Source organism: Lactuca serriola, chromosome 7, assembly GCF_051521515.1.
Source record: "Lactuca serriola cultivar US96UC23 chromosome 7, Lser_US96UC23_V15, whole genome shotgun sequence".
Classification (NCBI taxonomy): domain Eukaryota; kingdom Viridiplantae; phylum Streptophyta; class Magnoliopsida; order Asterales; family Asteraceae; genus Lactuca; species Lactuca serriola.
In genome coordinates this window covers 63,749,496-63,765,722 of record NC_136414.1, presented here as the reverse complement: position 1 = coordinate 63,765,722, position 16,227 = coordinate 63,749,496, and the positions used below count along the sequence as shown (strand labels likewise).

At 37.0% G+C, this 16,227-nt stretch overlaps 1 protein-coding gene across 1 annotated transcript; it reads right to left on the bottom strand.

Moving 5' to 3' along the window:
* Positions 1 to 12,549: 12,549 nt before the first annotated feature.
* Positions 12,550 to 14,716, bottom strand: LOC145062807 (uncharacterized). The gene is made up of 2 exons (XM_079010398.1): positions 14,430 to 14,716; positions 12,550 to 13,451 (listed from the first exon to the last, which is right to left on the bottom strand). Exons 1-2 carry the CDS (start codon positions 14,499 to 14,501, stop codon positions 12,720 to 12,722), a joined length of 804 nt encoding a protein of 267 aa, XP_078866524.1. The 5' UTR covers positions 14,502 to 14,716; the 3' UTR covers positions 12,550 to 12,719.
* Positions 14,717 to 16,227: the final 1,511 nt, after the last annotated feature.

Below are 16,227 nucleotides of genomic sequence, written 5' to 3'. Positions count from 1 at the left end.
TACTCATAATGCCAAGCTAATGTGACCAAAATGTACACAACTTCAAGGCTAACAAGATCTTAAACAAATCATCATCAAGTTCAGAGCTTTTTACCTTAAAATGATGCCAAATGGTGATGAGATTCTGGATCTAAGGTGACTCACTCTTCTAAGGTGGTCCTCTCTTCTTCTCTTTCCTTCTAAATCACCAAAAGTAACCACAAAAGCTCAAGAACACTCTCAAGGAGGATTAGGGTTCTAGATGGACGAAATGGTAAGTGAAGGATGAAGAGTGAATGAGAAATGAGGAGTTAAGGATGTTTATATATTGAATAAAACCTAAAAATTAAGGCTTGAGGATGTCACACGCCAAAACCGACAACGGCGGAAACGTTCTGGGGCGGAGGACGTCATGTAATGTATCACAACAATGTAAAGTAGTAAACAAGCAACAACATCATCCATTGCATTAATAGTATAATTTTAATTACAAGTGTGTTCTTTCATAATATAAGACAACATAATGAATCATCAAAATAAAAGACGAGTCTGAACTACTCCGTCTTCACAAAACCTGATCGTCGTACCTGTCTATTTGTGACCTGAGAATACAAGTTATTTTGAAAGCGAGTATCAGCCAAAAAGCTGGTGAATTCATAAGTATTAATGTGTCTTTGATTTGTAAAACTTGTAATGAAAGACTTGACATTGTTTTGAAAGAAAGTTCGTATAAGTGTGGAAATATTTGTAAGTAGTTGAAAGAGTTTGAAGAAACCCTAGAAATCCCTATGATTCCTATTAGTATAGATGAAATCTTCTACCAAGACCTAACTGTTTTGAAAGTAGCCCTCTACCAAGACCCGACTGTACTACTATTATTCTTAATATAAGACATTATATCCTTTGGTACTAGGATACTCAAATATAATTCACCTCATAGGTTATGTGAATACTCACAAGATAAAGGTAATAATAATATAAATAACTCAAGTAGTATCCTTTTGTACTAGGATAACTAAAAGTGTTAATTGAAGACATCCGTAAATGTACATTTACCTCTGTTGCTAACAGTTGGGTGTAGGAATAGTTAGTCCCTTAAAGTATACATATAATGGTATCAACCGAAGACATCCGTAGATGTTCGTTACCTCTGTTGCTAACAGCTGGGTGCCGGAATGGTTAGTCCTGTCTAGTAAGTAAGTAGTCTTCTCACGAGACCCGCTGTAAGTAAGTAGTAATATGATTGGTAGTCCCTATTCTACATTTGGAACTAAAGGTGACTTCCGCAACGAATCGCTAGGTCGAAATCCATATTTATTACCAAATCATATATAAGCCCAAACTATACCTATAATAGCTTACTAGGGATATATGAACGTATACCTTTGCTACCCAAAGGTACTGAGCTGACTGACCAGAACTATTATGTCCGTATATGTACACATGATATACAACTAATATTTAGACGACCTTCGGACGGATACCCAGTACCCTACCAGACCACATCCCAACGAGGAAAAGGAAATAAAGCGGGTTAGCCTTCCTAAGTCCTTTAAACATTACTTATATAACTATACATATACAAGCATGCTTTTAACAAAGTATCTATGTAAAGGTATTCAAGTAAGTGTATCCATGTAAGTGTATCTATGTAAACGTACTCATGTAAGCGAATCTATGTAAACGTACTCATGTAAGTGAATCTATGTAAACGTACTCATGTAACATGTAATATATTAGTATAGACTCATGAATGAAATGACTCTTGTGACGATTCCTTGTACGTGGAATGGTAAGTAGTATCTCCTAACTATACATATAATAGTTACTAGTAAGGTACAAGTATAATGAAGGTATACCTTTGCTACCCAAAGGTACTGAACTGAATGAAGGTACTTTTATGTCTATATATGTATACATGATATATAACTAATAGTTGAACGACCTTCGGACGAATAACCGATACCCTAAAGCCATATCCCAACGAGAAAAAGGAAATAAGGTGGGCTAGCCTTCCTAAGTCCTTCAAGCATTACGTATATAACTATACATATATGGGCATGCATTTGATAATATAAAAGCATAAAAGAAGTTTTGTAAAACCTTTGAAAAAGATTTATATCCAAGAAAAGATCGACTTGATGTCAATTAATAAAATGGTTTGAAAGTATTTGTTTGATAAAACAGTTTAAGTATACAGAAACCTTTGTTTGAAACACAATTGTAAAAGAGTTTGAAATGGAACATACAGTGTATAATAAACAGTTTAATAAAGAGTTTTAAACACATAAAAACGTTTAAGATAAACATTTGAAGAAATCTGTTTGGTAAAACAGTTAACGTATAGTAAATCCATTTGCATGTTAGTTATTAATCACATGTGATTGATATAATAACTAGCATGATTCAACCTGTATTCCCCCCCCCCCCTCATAAAGCATTTAAAATCATTTAGAAATATTTAAAAGGTTAATTCAAGGGGTATGAGTTCACCTGCAGTGAGCGGATCGGAAGGAAGTGTCGGACAAGTGCTTGGTGTCAAGTGAAGACTTAGACACACACAATGATCCTAATTACATATGAAGACATATGTATATAAACAATTAGTGATATTAACACTAATTAAAAATGTATAAACATCCTATTGCGAGGAAAACACTTTGGTCAAGTGCTAGGAGGCTATCAGGTTGTAACAAAGGAGTGCAAAGCCTCATACGGGAGTTTATGGTCCAATGACCATGTTTGCTGGAGTTTACGGCCCAGGGGAGTTTACTCCTGGCCGTAAACTCTCAATTGGTCACCAAAAGGGGCTTAAAACTCTAAGGGCTTAAGTGGTTAAGTGCTCCAAAGCTTTAAACAAGTGTTTGGGTGGGTTTAAGGTCCTAAAAAGACCTTGTTGGGTGTTCACGGCCCTGGGACCACTCCCCCATGAGTTTACGGTCGTAAACTCATGGTAAGGAGTACCATTTTGTGAAATGAAGTCCTTAACTCAAAGGGGTAAGGTTCTATGCTAAAATCCAAGGCTCACTAAAGTGTTAGGGTGTCATTTGCACCCTTAAAAGGGGTTTACGGCCCTAAGACCAAATCCCTTGGTGTTTGCGGCCGTAATCTAATATGGACCATGGTATTTTGTGCTTTCAAGTCCCACACACATTAAGGTATGAGTCTAGACTAGTTTCATAAGGAAAGGAAGGGACTAGGGCACACTTTTGGACATCAAAGAAGGGTTTACGGTCCAAGGTGTTCTTGGGCCGTAAACTCTTTGATCTTGGTTATTCCTTGTGATTTCATGATGTATAGACATATAACAAGCCCTATTATACTATAAGATAGAAGAAATTACAATTTGGGATGAAAGACTGAAGATCCTTGAGAGAGAATCGGGTTTTCCTCTAGTTGAAAATGGAACAAATGAAACAAATATGGCTAAGGGCCATATTTATACCCCCTTGGGGTTTTTGGTCCAAAATATCATTTGAGCCGTATACTCCAACCTCGTGGAGTTTTGAAACTTTTAAGATGCACAAAATAATCTAGGGCATCCTCTCTCCTGATTTCTCCTAAAGTGAAAATCCGGAAATACTCAAACTTATTCCAAAAAGTCTAAAAATTTACAGTAACTGTTCTGACTTCTATTGACTTGATATGTTATACAAAATGGAAATTTTGGGTTGTCACAGAGGATCCTTCACGTACTCCCTGCATATGCGGTGTACGCCTAGCGTACTAAGGTCCGTCCAAGTACGCCCAGTGTACACAACGTATGCCCAACGTACTAAGTCTTTAGCCAAAATCACCAGAATTCCACTATGGGCCATTTATGCAATCTTTCTCATGCACAAGGGTCAAAATGCAATATTCCTTCATACATAGGGTTAAAATTGAAAATACCTCATCATTGGGATGTTATAATTCTACCCCACTTAAATCAGACTTCGTCCTCAAAGTCTTCTACTGCAATTAACTCAGGGTAGTGTTCCCACATCTCCACCTCGGGTCACACAGACGATCCTCGCCGAAACCCGATCTGAACTAAGAGTCGGCTCATTCAGGGGACTGCCTACCCATACTATATTTAACCCAATCTTACGAAACTTACGCACCACGACCAATAACGAATCCTTGACCCACTAACTTTTACCACTGGAGAAAACCATCATAATTCTCCAAAAATCCGGAAATCCAATACCTCGTCTATTTCTCAAGCAAGAAAAACTATCTCGAAACGTAGTCATTACGACTTCTCTTTACAATTAGAACCATACGGAACCCTTCCGACCCTGAATTACCTTGCTGATACCACTAGGAAACAGGACTCCTAACCATTCGATGCTGTTGAACCCTTCATCTAAAATCAAGGCGACTCCCAACACGAGCCTCATCTAGACAACTGCTGTAGACAAACATGTATAATGCCAACATATTCTACAACTTCCAAGCTATAACACTTAATGTCTAGCGAGATCCATAGAATCGAGGACTCTCAAAACTACAATCACCGAATCAACTCTATAAATATGCTTCTTGAGACCAAAAACCCATCATATCTAAACTTCATAACCCATATTCCAAGACTGATATTCATCCATTCATCGAACCCAACCCTTGTCTTTGACTAAGAACACCACCAAACATGTGGAATGAAGTACTCAAAACACATCTATTGCGAATTTCAACCATTTCCAAATCCATAAGATGTACCAAAACCTTAAATAAATCCTTGACTCCCTAATATGCCATTACCAACCACTCATCCTACGAGCAAAGATGATCAATCCAAGATTTTTCACATTGCATCCACCCTTAATATCTCAGGTGTACCCCCACCTGGAAAATCACTCGAGACATTCATAATGAACTTCATGACTCAAGACTCCATAACCGATACCCAACCTCCATAACCAAACTATTAATAACAACTCGTGAACAAACGAGATCTATAATAAAAAAATATGCAAGACGATTTCTGATGCACGACTGATACTCCCAACAACCCTTAACTGCTTACTTTATCCAAACTGGCTAGTTTGTGAGTCTCCTGACTTCCAACAATGCACCAACACTGAAAGTGCCACATGCAGAAGAAATAAACAATCATGATCACTGTGCCCACAACCTATGTCTGGAATACCCCTATAAGGTCCTTAACATACGTCTGGATGGCCTCCGAGCTCATAACATGAGTCTGGAATTCCCTTCCCGGCCCTTAGACCATGTCTAGAATCCTCCCGGTATAACGCATATTTTGTCGAAATTCCATCACTCACCTGAAAACTCACGACTAATATCATGGGGCCTAAAGATACTCAACCTCAATCCACTGTCTTACAAGAACCCAATCAACATCCCTCTCAACACTAACCGAGCACAACAATGCCATACTCTTTTACCACGCACAATTCATTTCACAGTACAGACTGCTACCAGCACAAAACTCGACGAAAACATGGTCGCACACAACCCAAGAATGGGATAGAAAATCGCACTCTTGATCTAATTCAAAGGCTATAACCCAAATAAGAACCATGCACATAATTCGAACCAAGTGCTCTATTGCTATCTTGCTCATCCCACATACACCCCTCACGATAATATCTAATGAACTTGCCACAAAACACACCCTTAGGGAACTCGTAACCTTACCAAAAGGGGCGAAGTACTAGAGTTCTAACGAAAGGACGAACCTCAAACATTAACAGAAGAAATCCTCGCGAACGATCGAAACAAGACCCCATACCTTGATCAAGACTAAATAGACCCCATTAATACGTAACTATCTTGATAAAAAATTTAAGGTTATCCGGAAATGTTGCTAAGACTCTAGTCGGATCCCTCCAAATACTAACCCTGCCAACACGACATGAAAAAAATTAGATTCCATGCAGATCTAATGTCTAGTCTGGAAAACTGAGCAACACTGCTCCAAAATTCTAGACTCCCAATTACCAAGGACATCTTCCAAACTCGAGCCAAACTTGATGATAGGTTGATGAATCCGTTGAACTTCAACTGATATAGCTCAAAACTTCTGAAGAAGCTCCGCTTGATGATGTATGAAATGGCCAATGATCGAGAATGCATTCAAACTTAATCCAGAGAACCAAAACCCATGCAGAGCTGAACATACCTATCTCTAAAACTGATTTACTGATCGACAACTGCCCAATCTAGACTGCAAATAACATTCCATACAACGAGCTGACAAGGCCCTCAACAACTGATATTGTTAGGTCATAAATTGTGGTTTATACTTTTCTTTTCATAAGCCTTTATAGTTTTCAGTCTAGAGCCGAAATCCCCTTGAGTTCCTTGTAATTGGACCGAAATCGTGTGTGATCTCGGTTAGGCTTTATATTGTTTGTTTAGGTTTTGGGCTTGCGCTTGGTTATTAGGACTAGGTATATATATAGTGTTATTTAGGCTTGAAAAGGAGTTAGAAGAGATTTTGGGATGTTCTAGGGGCTGCCATGTGCCAAGGACGTGAATGAGAGTGAAACAGAGAGAAATCAAGTGTAACAGTGAATCTTATGTACCCGATTATTGAATCTAATAGTGTGCATTAAAGATTAACTATTTGTGTTCTTATTCATCTTATATCTTGCATTATTCACTTTGATTGGGATTCCGCACCATTAAAGTGAATCCGATTGATTCGTAGGAGAATTTGGGACTTACAGATACTCAACCTGAGCGATCCTAGCGCCTCCTCATCTATTCATTGGCATCCCAAAAAGGAACCAATGGCTACAACGAGCTCCTTGACCAACTACTTCCTTCTACGAGAAAACTTGTGTATTCCTGAACCCATACATCTGATAGCCACTTTCTCTACACCCCTAACTTGACTAAATCTTAAACCGAAATCCTACATACCCACACGACATATCCATATGAACTATTCTTCCGACACCACAGAATCGAACAGATTGATAATCCCCCAAGCAGAATACCCAATTCTCCCCCACTTAGGGTTCGAACTACCACCCACTGGTGTTGTAACCAAACCATATTTCAGTCCATCTCAACCAGGTACAAACCATCGTTGACTCTTGGAATGTATTAAACATGCAGGATGATCTTCCAGATAAGGACCAAGCAAACCCTAAGAGATTCTGAATCTCAGATGAAGATCTCAGAGATTTCTAATCATAACGACCTTTAACATTAAGGATTCCATGCAAATGCATAAGCAAAACACCAACTTACTATCCAAAAACATACACTCCTCACATTCAATCCCAATCATCAATCCATTGCAAAATCATCCATAAATACCAAAAGGCGTCATTCTCATAGTCGGGATACATCAGAGAAAACAAAAGTTTCCGCCACTGATTCACCTGAAACCATCAACTAGCACCTGACCTGCCTATATCCCAAGAAGCAAACCCTTGGTCTCATCACGAAGCATCCATACCACAACAATCCTACTACGCATTCCCAAGCTGTCATACAGCCGCCAAACACCGTAGCTAACTAGCCCCATGCTGGGTTTACATCCCAACTCTGAAGATCACATGTCTGCTCTATCTTTCCTTCGAACACATCAAGATGGAAGAACATAACCCCGTCGTGGATAACGACATTCCAATCCATCTGTCAACCACTCAACTTCCAGCTGTAATCCTCAAGCCGATCATAACAATAGTTTCCTTCTTGAGTCTTGTGACTCAAATGAACGGCCTCGATCAAGGCCCTTAAGACCTCAAAAAAAATCACCTAGGTCTACACCATTTAAACCCAACTGACTTGACCACTAAGGCCCCAAACAATCACCGGTCCCATTTTCATGTCTAAAACACCATAACCAAAAGACCGAAGGATATGGAAACATTGCCACAAATCATGGTATCAAACCATGCTATCTTCCCCAGTAGTCATCTCAGCTGACCCCCCCCCCCCCCCCCGCCCTTCTCATAATCTGCAAAGCTACAGTTTGCTTCTCAAACTTGGTAATTAGCCTGCCAGTGATCCGATCCACGATATCTAACAATTATTCCTACAATATTTGTGAAACCTCAATGGTAATCATTTCCCATATCTGATCAACAATCCATCCTGCCTATCCTAGCCATCAGCTCCAGATCCTGAATCAAATCCCCTCATGAGCTCCATATTGAATCGAACCAAAAATGCATCAGAATGCCACAATACACATTGCTACAACCACATGACGAGACTACCTCTCGAGGTTTGTGACCTCCTTACGACGCGTACGTGTCCTATGCTTTCAGTAGTACGGGCCCATACTACCTTCCACACCTACCCGTAGTTGTCTCAAGGATCATCACAACCACCTAAAACCAATACAATAGCTAGGATACGCATACAACCTATCCTTACTCCCTAGAGAGTGGCTAATCATGCCTCCTATGGCTAGCTGCTCACACACCTACTTGCCCATAATGACACTCCCAACAATTTCTAAAAAGTGCATCCTGAGTACTACATACTCCCTAGGCTATCCAAGGATCCACACCTCACCATATCATCAACTGCTAACTACTGCATGAATACAATCACATGCAACATAACTTAAATAATCTTAGATTAAAATATTCAACCCAATAATGGTTGGACTCAAACAAGAGCTGCGTAATAGGAACAAATACTTCACTCTAAAATTATTTAACCCATACAACATATGACTTAACATATTCAATTAATAGTGAATTCACACACGATAGATGTTGGAATAGTGTCTAAGGCTGTAACTATATTAGTCAAGTATTTGATCCGGTTGTGCATAGTCCTTTTGGGTTGCCTTCACCATAGCAACTTGATAGGATGATTTAATAAGAGAGAGTAAATATTATTAATATATTATGGGAATAATATAATGAATAATATATTGTTATTTGATTAATATAAGTCATAGAATTAATTAGAATTAATTTGGTGACTTAAAGAGATTAATTAAATAAAGGGGTATAAACTGTCAATTGTTTGATAGTTAAACTTTGGACTGTAAATCCATTTGGATATGGTATGGACGAATTCTAAGAGATTTAGGGTAGCTAAAATCGTCCATATGATTATCTTAGGAATGGATTTGGATAGCCTTAAGAGAAGATTATCTGATAGGGACTTATCTGTAATCCTTAAGGAGTCTACAAGTATAAATAGACCCTATGGCTAATGGAATTCAAAACTTAACAAAAAGTAAGGAACCTCTGGTCGAATTCCTCCCCTCTCCTCTCTCCTAAATCATTCTTCTTGCTATTGGTGTTTGTAAGCCATTAGAGGAGTGACATTTGTGACTCTAGAAGCTCCAAGACAACAAGGTCAACAAGGAATTCAAAGGTATGATTCTAGATCTGTTTCAATGTTGTTATTTAGCCTAAGTAGTTATTAGAAGTCTTGGATTCAAAGCATGTTTAATTAGAAAGCCTAGATCCGAGCATTAGGGTTTTGCATGCACACATAGGAAAGTTCTTATGGCTAAAACCCATCAATAGAGTCCTACAATTAATAAGCAAGAAAACCCTATAGGAAATAAGGCATCATATATCAGGCAATTCGATCATTCAATTCCTGAAGATCCCTATCCTACAACTAGCATGCTGTTCTAACATAAACATAATATAAAATAATGGTGTGGGTAACTTTGGGTAATACTTACTTGCTCCGGATGATCGTACACATCACATCCTTCCTTGGTTGTTTTTTAAAACAATTTTGAAAACCATTTAAAAACTTTTGCAGTTCCCTAGTTTGAGTCTGGATTTACACGAATGTTCATCCAATTCTCTCAAATCAAGGCTCTGAAACCAACTTGTAACATCCCAAAAATCAAGAAATTCAAGATTTTCAAAATCAACCATTTCACGTTATTGTTTACAAAATAGTCATTGTTTTCAAAAACATTATTTCCAAAATTAGGGTTTTCCTAAGACCTAATGCCATAAAAACATGAGGTTGTGCACAGTCACCCCTTTACTTTCCCAAGATCCTCTAAAGCACCTGAAACCATAAACTAAAATTGTAAGCCAAATCTTAGTGAGTTCCCCCAAAGTAGCAAACACACAACATATAACAACATATACTGGGTCTATAACCTATGTCTGGAATACCCCTACAAGGTCCTCAACATAAGTCTAGATTACCCCTGAGCCCACAATATGAGTCTGGCATGCCTATCGAGCCCTCAGCTCATATCTGAAATGCTCTCGAGCCCTAAGTATGAGCCTGGCATGTCAATCAGGCCATCAGCTCATATCTGGAATACTCTCGGGTTTGTTGGCTACAGCATAAAGCAATATAACCTCAAACCAACACAATATGTCGACATATGCAATAGATAAATATAACATAGAACCAACAAATACAGATAATCATGCAGATCTACAACTCAGCCACATACTAGGATAAAACTATCCTATAACCAGGATACATAATCTAGTAGCTGACCTTGGTGCCTTCGACCCACGGTATAGTGAGGAAAACTCACCTCGTAGTCTAACGAATAGTTGAACAACACATTGCTCAAAATATCGGCCGTACAGGTTACCTATTCATAAAATAAAGATCAAGGCTTAACTATAGCACAAATTACCTAAAATACCCTCAAGTCAAACTTGGTCAATGCTGGTCAAAGTCAAAGTCAACGGTCAAGGTCCAAAAGTCAATATTTCTTCCCAGCATAGTACGCCTTGTGTACCAAGAGAGTACGCCCAGCGTACTCTGATGTTGACAAAAAATGGGGCGCTGACCGCGTACCACGAGGTACGCCTAACATATGCAATCTAGTCCCAAAACTCTATTAAGAGCTTATTCCATTAAGCCCTTACGTCAAAAACTCAAATCCAAGCCTAAAATGATGTCCTAAGTCATAAAGTTTCCAACTTTATGACTTTTCATTGCTATAAAGTGCTAAATGTCCAAAACCCTAAGTTCTTAACCCAATAAGACCATCTAACACATACATAGATTACATACAACACTCAAGATCATAATTTTATATATACATCACAACACTCTGAAATATCTAAAAGGATGGCTCAAATGACTTAGAGTAACCTATACTCGTAATGCCAAGCTAATGGGACCAAAATGTCCACAACTTCAAGGCTAACAAGATCTTAAACAAATCATCATCAAGTTTAGAACTTTTTACCTTAAGATGATGCCAAATGGTGAATAGATTCTAGATCTAAGGTGCCTCACTCTTCTAAGGTGGTCCTTTCTTCTTTTCCTTCCTTCTAAATCACCAAAAGTACCCACAAAAGCTCAAGAACACTCTCAAGGAGACTGAAGAGTGAATGAGAAATGAGGAGTTAATGATGTTTATATATGGACCAAACCCTAAAAATTGGGGTTTGAGGATCCTCCACGTACGCCCTGCGTACGCGGTGTACGTCTAGCGTACTAAGGTCCGCCCAAGTACGCCCAACATACACAATGTATGCCCAGCATACTAAGTCTTTGGCCAAAATCACCAAAATGCCATTATGGACCATTTATGCAATCTTTCTCATGCACAAGGGTCAAAATGCAATATTCCTTCATGCATAAGGTTAAAATTGAGAATACCTCATCATCGAGATGTTTCACAATAGTTCCTATTTAGGGTTGATGGGCTTGAACTCATATATGAACCAAATTGGTTTTGTTTGATGACCGATTGATATTTGGTCAACTACTGCCAAAGATAATATCAGAATCTCTAAGTTTAGAAGACATATTATATAACTAGAGACATCTAACTACATTAATCTCAAATTAACCCTAGCTCGAAAATAGTATTTTTGGAAAAGCTAAAAACAAGACAAATGATCCTAGTTCGAAATATACTATTTTGGAAAAAACTGTTCGAACTACTTTTCTGAAAAGATAAATACAAGACAAATAATACTAGTTTGAAAATTGACTATTTCGAAACTATGAGTGTCAAATCGGACAGTTGTGTCGTGGTTTTAGTTGACACGATGCAACAATTTTTTATATAACACAAACACGGCACGATACCATGTTTTGCTTTACTAACACAAAACGATCCAATTAAAACACGATAAAAACATTCAACACAACAAACATTAAAAGAAAAAATAAAATTAACCTTTAACTTATTTTACTTTATAATTAATCATATAAAACATGCAAAACACAAGAGATACATACTAATATTGTGTTGACTTTTGAACACAAACACAATACTACGTCATGTTTTTATACTTGCCACAAACACAACAAATAACAAATTCAAATTTTAATTTCCTCACAATTTTATTTTATGTCCTGTCGATTACCACTCTATTTTAAATGAGAATCTGCACTATACTTTTTTAGGATATGTAAATTATTACGCTCTAAATGTACAATATTCAAACATAGTAGCAAATTTGTGAAAAAAAAAAGGGAAATGGGTTATTGGCTTTTACTTGTTACTACTAAATATCTATTTCTAACATGTGGAGTAAGTGAAATAAGGAAAATTGCCTATAGAAAACATCGGTTAAATAATTTAAAGGTAACCCAAAATATATCAAAAAAGAAAAGAAACATTTCAAACAACTTAAAAGGCACCCAAAACATAGAGATAATTACATCTCTTACATTATTTTATGCAAATTTTTGTAATCATTTTTAATATGTATTAAGTATTAACTTTTCATTCAACTAAATCAGGACCAAAAAAGAGCTCTACAGTCAAACATGCTCAAAACAAACCACCAAAACCATGACAACTTGACAACACACCACAACACAAAGATAGCTTATTAGCTTCTTACATAACAATATTACATGCATACATACTTACCTAATGCCCTAGCGGCTTGACACCATTTTCCACCATGGATTCCCATTTCCCCTTCTTCTTCTTCCACCTTTTTGTCAGAAACATCCTCAAAATTACCCTTTTGCCCCTCAGCCTCTCTAACTGCTACTGTTTGCTCTGCATCACGGCTTTCTCCTTCGTTGTTTGCAATGGCAGCATGATGATCAGCTCGTTTCTCTTCGTTGACCTTATTCGTAGCTTCATCCAACAGGGGCATTTTTGGGATTTCATTGACCTCTTCTTCGGTTTCATCTTCATTGTTTTCCTTTCCTTCGGTTTCTTCAGGGGCGATTTCGTCATTTTCCTCTTCAGGGGCAATTTTGTCATTTTCCTTTTGTTTCTCGTCATCTTTCATATCTTTTCCAGCCTCCTTCAATTCAACATCTATGTCAGTGATTGGTTCGGGGAAATCTTCTTTCTCTTTTTTACCCTTCTTTGACCCTGAAGACTTTCTAGCCCGTTTCATCATAGGCTCAGTCTCTTGTAATGGTGGAGTTGACTTCACTTTCTCACTGATTCTTGAAGACCTTCTCGGGGTCTCAAAACTTCCCCAATCAAATTCTGACATTTTTGCCCCTCCAGGGTGTGCTTTCAAGTACTTCTCCAGCTGCTTCCTGTTACTGATCTCTTCCCCCGTAGGGGCAGTGAACGTAATTTCATTCTTCTTTGGTGTCCCCCCTACCTTTGGCAAAAACTACATGTAAATCCAAAAATAGTCAAATATCGAAAATTTCGGTCAACAAGGGCAAAATAGAGTAATGAGTAATCTTTATTGATATTTAACAAGTTATTAGTGAGCAAGAAGTAGATTTCAATTATATCGTTACCCAAAACGGAAATTTTTGCAATCTTTTGTCTTTTAGCTAATTTTAAATGCGACATTAAAAATGTTCCCTTTTTTTCTCACAAGGACATCATATAAGATACAAAGATCATCCACTAGTTGTGTTTATATGTTATATCCTTTATTGTTTGGCCTTAAATAACATATGAACAAAAATCACACGAAAAGTGGCAAATGGCAATCACTTGTCATTGTTGTTTTTGTGCAACCCTGATTCAAGAAATCAACTTTTGGGTGGGAGTAAAGATTGTATCCATACTAATTCAAGAATCATTAAAAGGAGTTACCAAAATAGAAAGAAGAATTGAAGGAAACCCAACCCTCAAATATAATCATTAGATTCTAGATTACTACTTTTTAATTGTAACAAAGTAGGTTAGTTTGGTTCTCTAAATAAACCACAAAAGCTCAAAAACCCATCAAAATCGGAACAAAATAACCCCCAAAAACTCGACCTCTAGCAAAATTGAACAAAACCCAGAACCCGATTCACAAAATTAAGCAACAATGTAAGTAGAAGATCAAAGGAACTCACATAAATCAAACGAGCATTCATATACATCTACAAGATAGCAAAACAAAAAGACTACCAAAATTTCTTAAGAGCATGCTCAAAAGCCCTAAGTTTCGAAACCCACCAAAATCGAACCAAATTATCACCAAAAGCTCATCCTTTTGCAAAGTTCAGCTACACACAGAACCCAATTCACGAACTTAAACAGAAAAGTAAGCAGAAAAAGTAATAAAAAAATCACATAAATCATGCCTGCATATATGATTATGATACAATATGATAATTACAAGTAAAGAGATGGGGAAAGCGAGAACCATCTTTTTCCAGCCAGGAGGTGAAGGGAGCTCCAATGAAACAACTTCATCATTCGGACCCGAGCTTGCCATGTCAAACAAAAACCTAGAAATTCATGGAAAAGGTAACAACCATCTCCGTAGCTAAAAGGAAATGGGTATATATTATACGCATTCCTGTAAAAATCGAAGCTTTAACAAACGATTTACTCCTTCAAGAAATGAAGATATTCTACTTGATGTTTCTCTCTCTTTTCGAATTGGATTTTGTTTCTACGAAAGTTCAGGCGTCTGAGACTGGGAACCTCTTCGTGGAGCAACGGTAACAGAAAAGAAGCACGGACAATGTTGCATTTTAGCCCTTCTCCTATGATGAATAACATTCGAGCCCCTGTGTTGTTTCAGTTTTTTGGATCGTTGAAGGTAATGTTATGTACTTTTAATTATAATTTTAAAGTCATTCTAAATGTTAATTTATTATAATTTAAACACCGTATAAACCTTTTGAAAATGTATATTCACCACTAAGGACAACATCATGTAATTAGTTAGGTCTAACAATCGTGTCGTGTTCGGGTTGGCGGGTTGGTAGGTCAAAACATGTCAACCCAAACACGACCCATTTAAATATACAGGTCACGGGTTGGTATGTTTGGAACATAAACTCATATATGACCCGCCAACCCATTTATTTATACAAGTTTACAGGTTGGCGGGTTCGTGGGTCAGATTTGGGTTCGTGGGTCTGAATTTTAGACATTTAAGCCTTAAACATCCAAATGAAAATTAAAAACATTCATAGAAACATGTTACAGACTTAGCCTTATAGGTCACGACTTATGACCTTAGACCATCCACCACGAGTCAAAATGTCAAAACAGTCAAATGGTCTATGAATCAATGGTATATATTATATAATACTTATTAAATATTAATACTTGATACATAAATACATTTAAAAATAATATAATTTTTTTATTAAGAATATAAACGGGTCGGCGGGTCAACCCGTTTATTTTTTGAGAAACCCATATATGACCTGTTTAATAAACGGGTTGGCGGTTTGGCGGGTTAGCGGGTTGAAAAACTCAACCCAGACTCATTTATTTTGTGTGGTGTCGCGGGTCATGTTGCGTGTCGTGTCGAGAATTGTCAGCTCTATAATTAGTTATCCAGTCAAGACCAAAAAACTGTAATAGGTTTTGTCATACTTTTTTTAGGTTGAACGTTCAAAACATTATAAAAATATCTGTAATAATAATATATGTCTATAGTAATTAATTTTAAGTCGATATTAGATTTTTCAATAAGTTTAATTTTTATATTTGATCTACCATAGATATAGGTTATTCTATTCTAACTAATTATTGTGTGGATAACGTATGCTATGATAATTACTAAGAGAATAAGTTGTTTAGTAATGCGAATACGTTCAACCTTACAAAAATATTGTCATTTTCATGCATTATCGTTAATTATTATTTATTTTTGTTCTCACACATCGTTTTTCACTCATTTTCATTCTGACAGAATACGACCCAAATAAACATTCTAACAATATTCTGACAGAAATGAGAGTAATAATAATAATAATAAGTGTATAATAACGTTATAGACGATTTAATTAGTGAGAATGTGTGTAATGACAATAGTTATGTAAGATTGAACGTATTTATATTATCAAACAACATATTTTCTTTATCATTCTCATAGCATACGATATTTGCACAATAATTAGTTAGAATACTTGAACCTAGCTCTCTCTCTCTCTCTCTCTCTATATATATATATATATATATATATATATATATATATATAT

Bases quoted from the DNA above. Each gene is read 5' to 3' on its own strand.
- LOC145062807 (XM_079010398.1), bottom strand. From the start codon at position 14,501: ATGGCAAGCTCGGGTCCGAATGATGAAGTTGTTTCATTGGAGCTCCCT. The intron at 13,452-14,429 runs GTTCTCGCTTTC...ATTTACATGTAG, and splicing joins CTCCTGGCTGGAAAAAGATG to TTTTTGCCAAAGGTAGGGGG.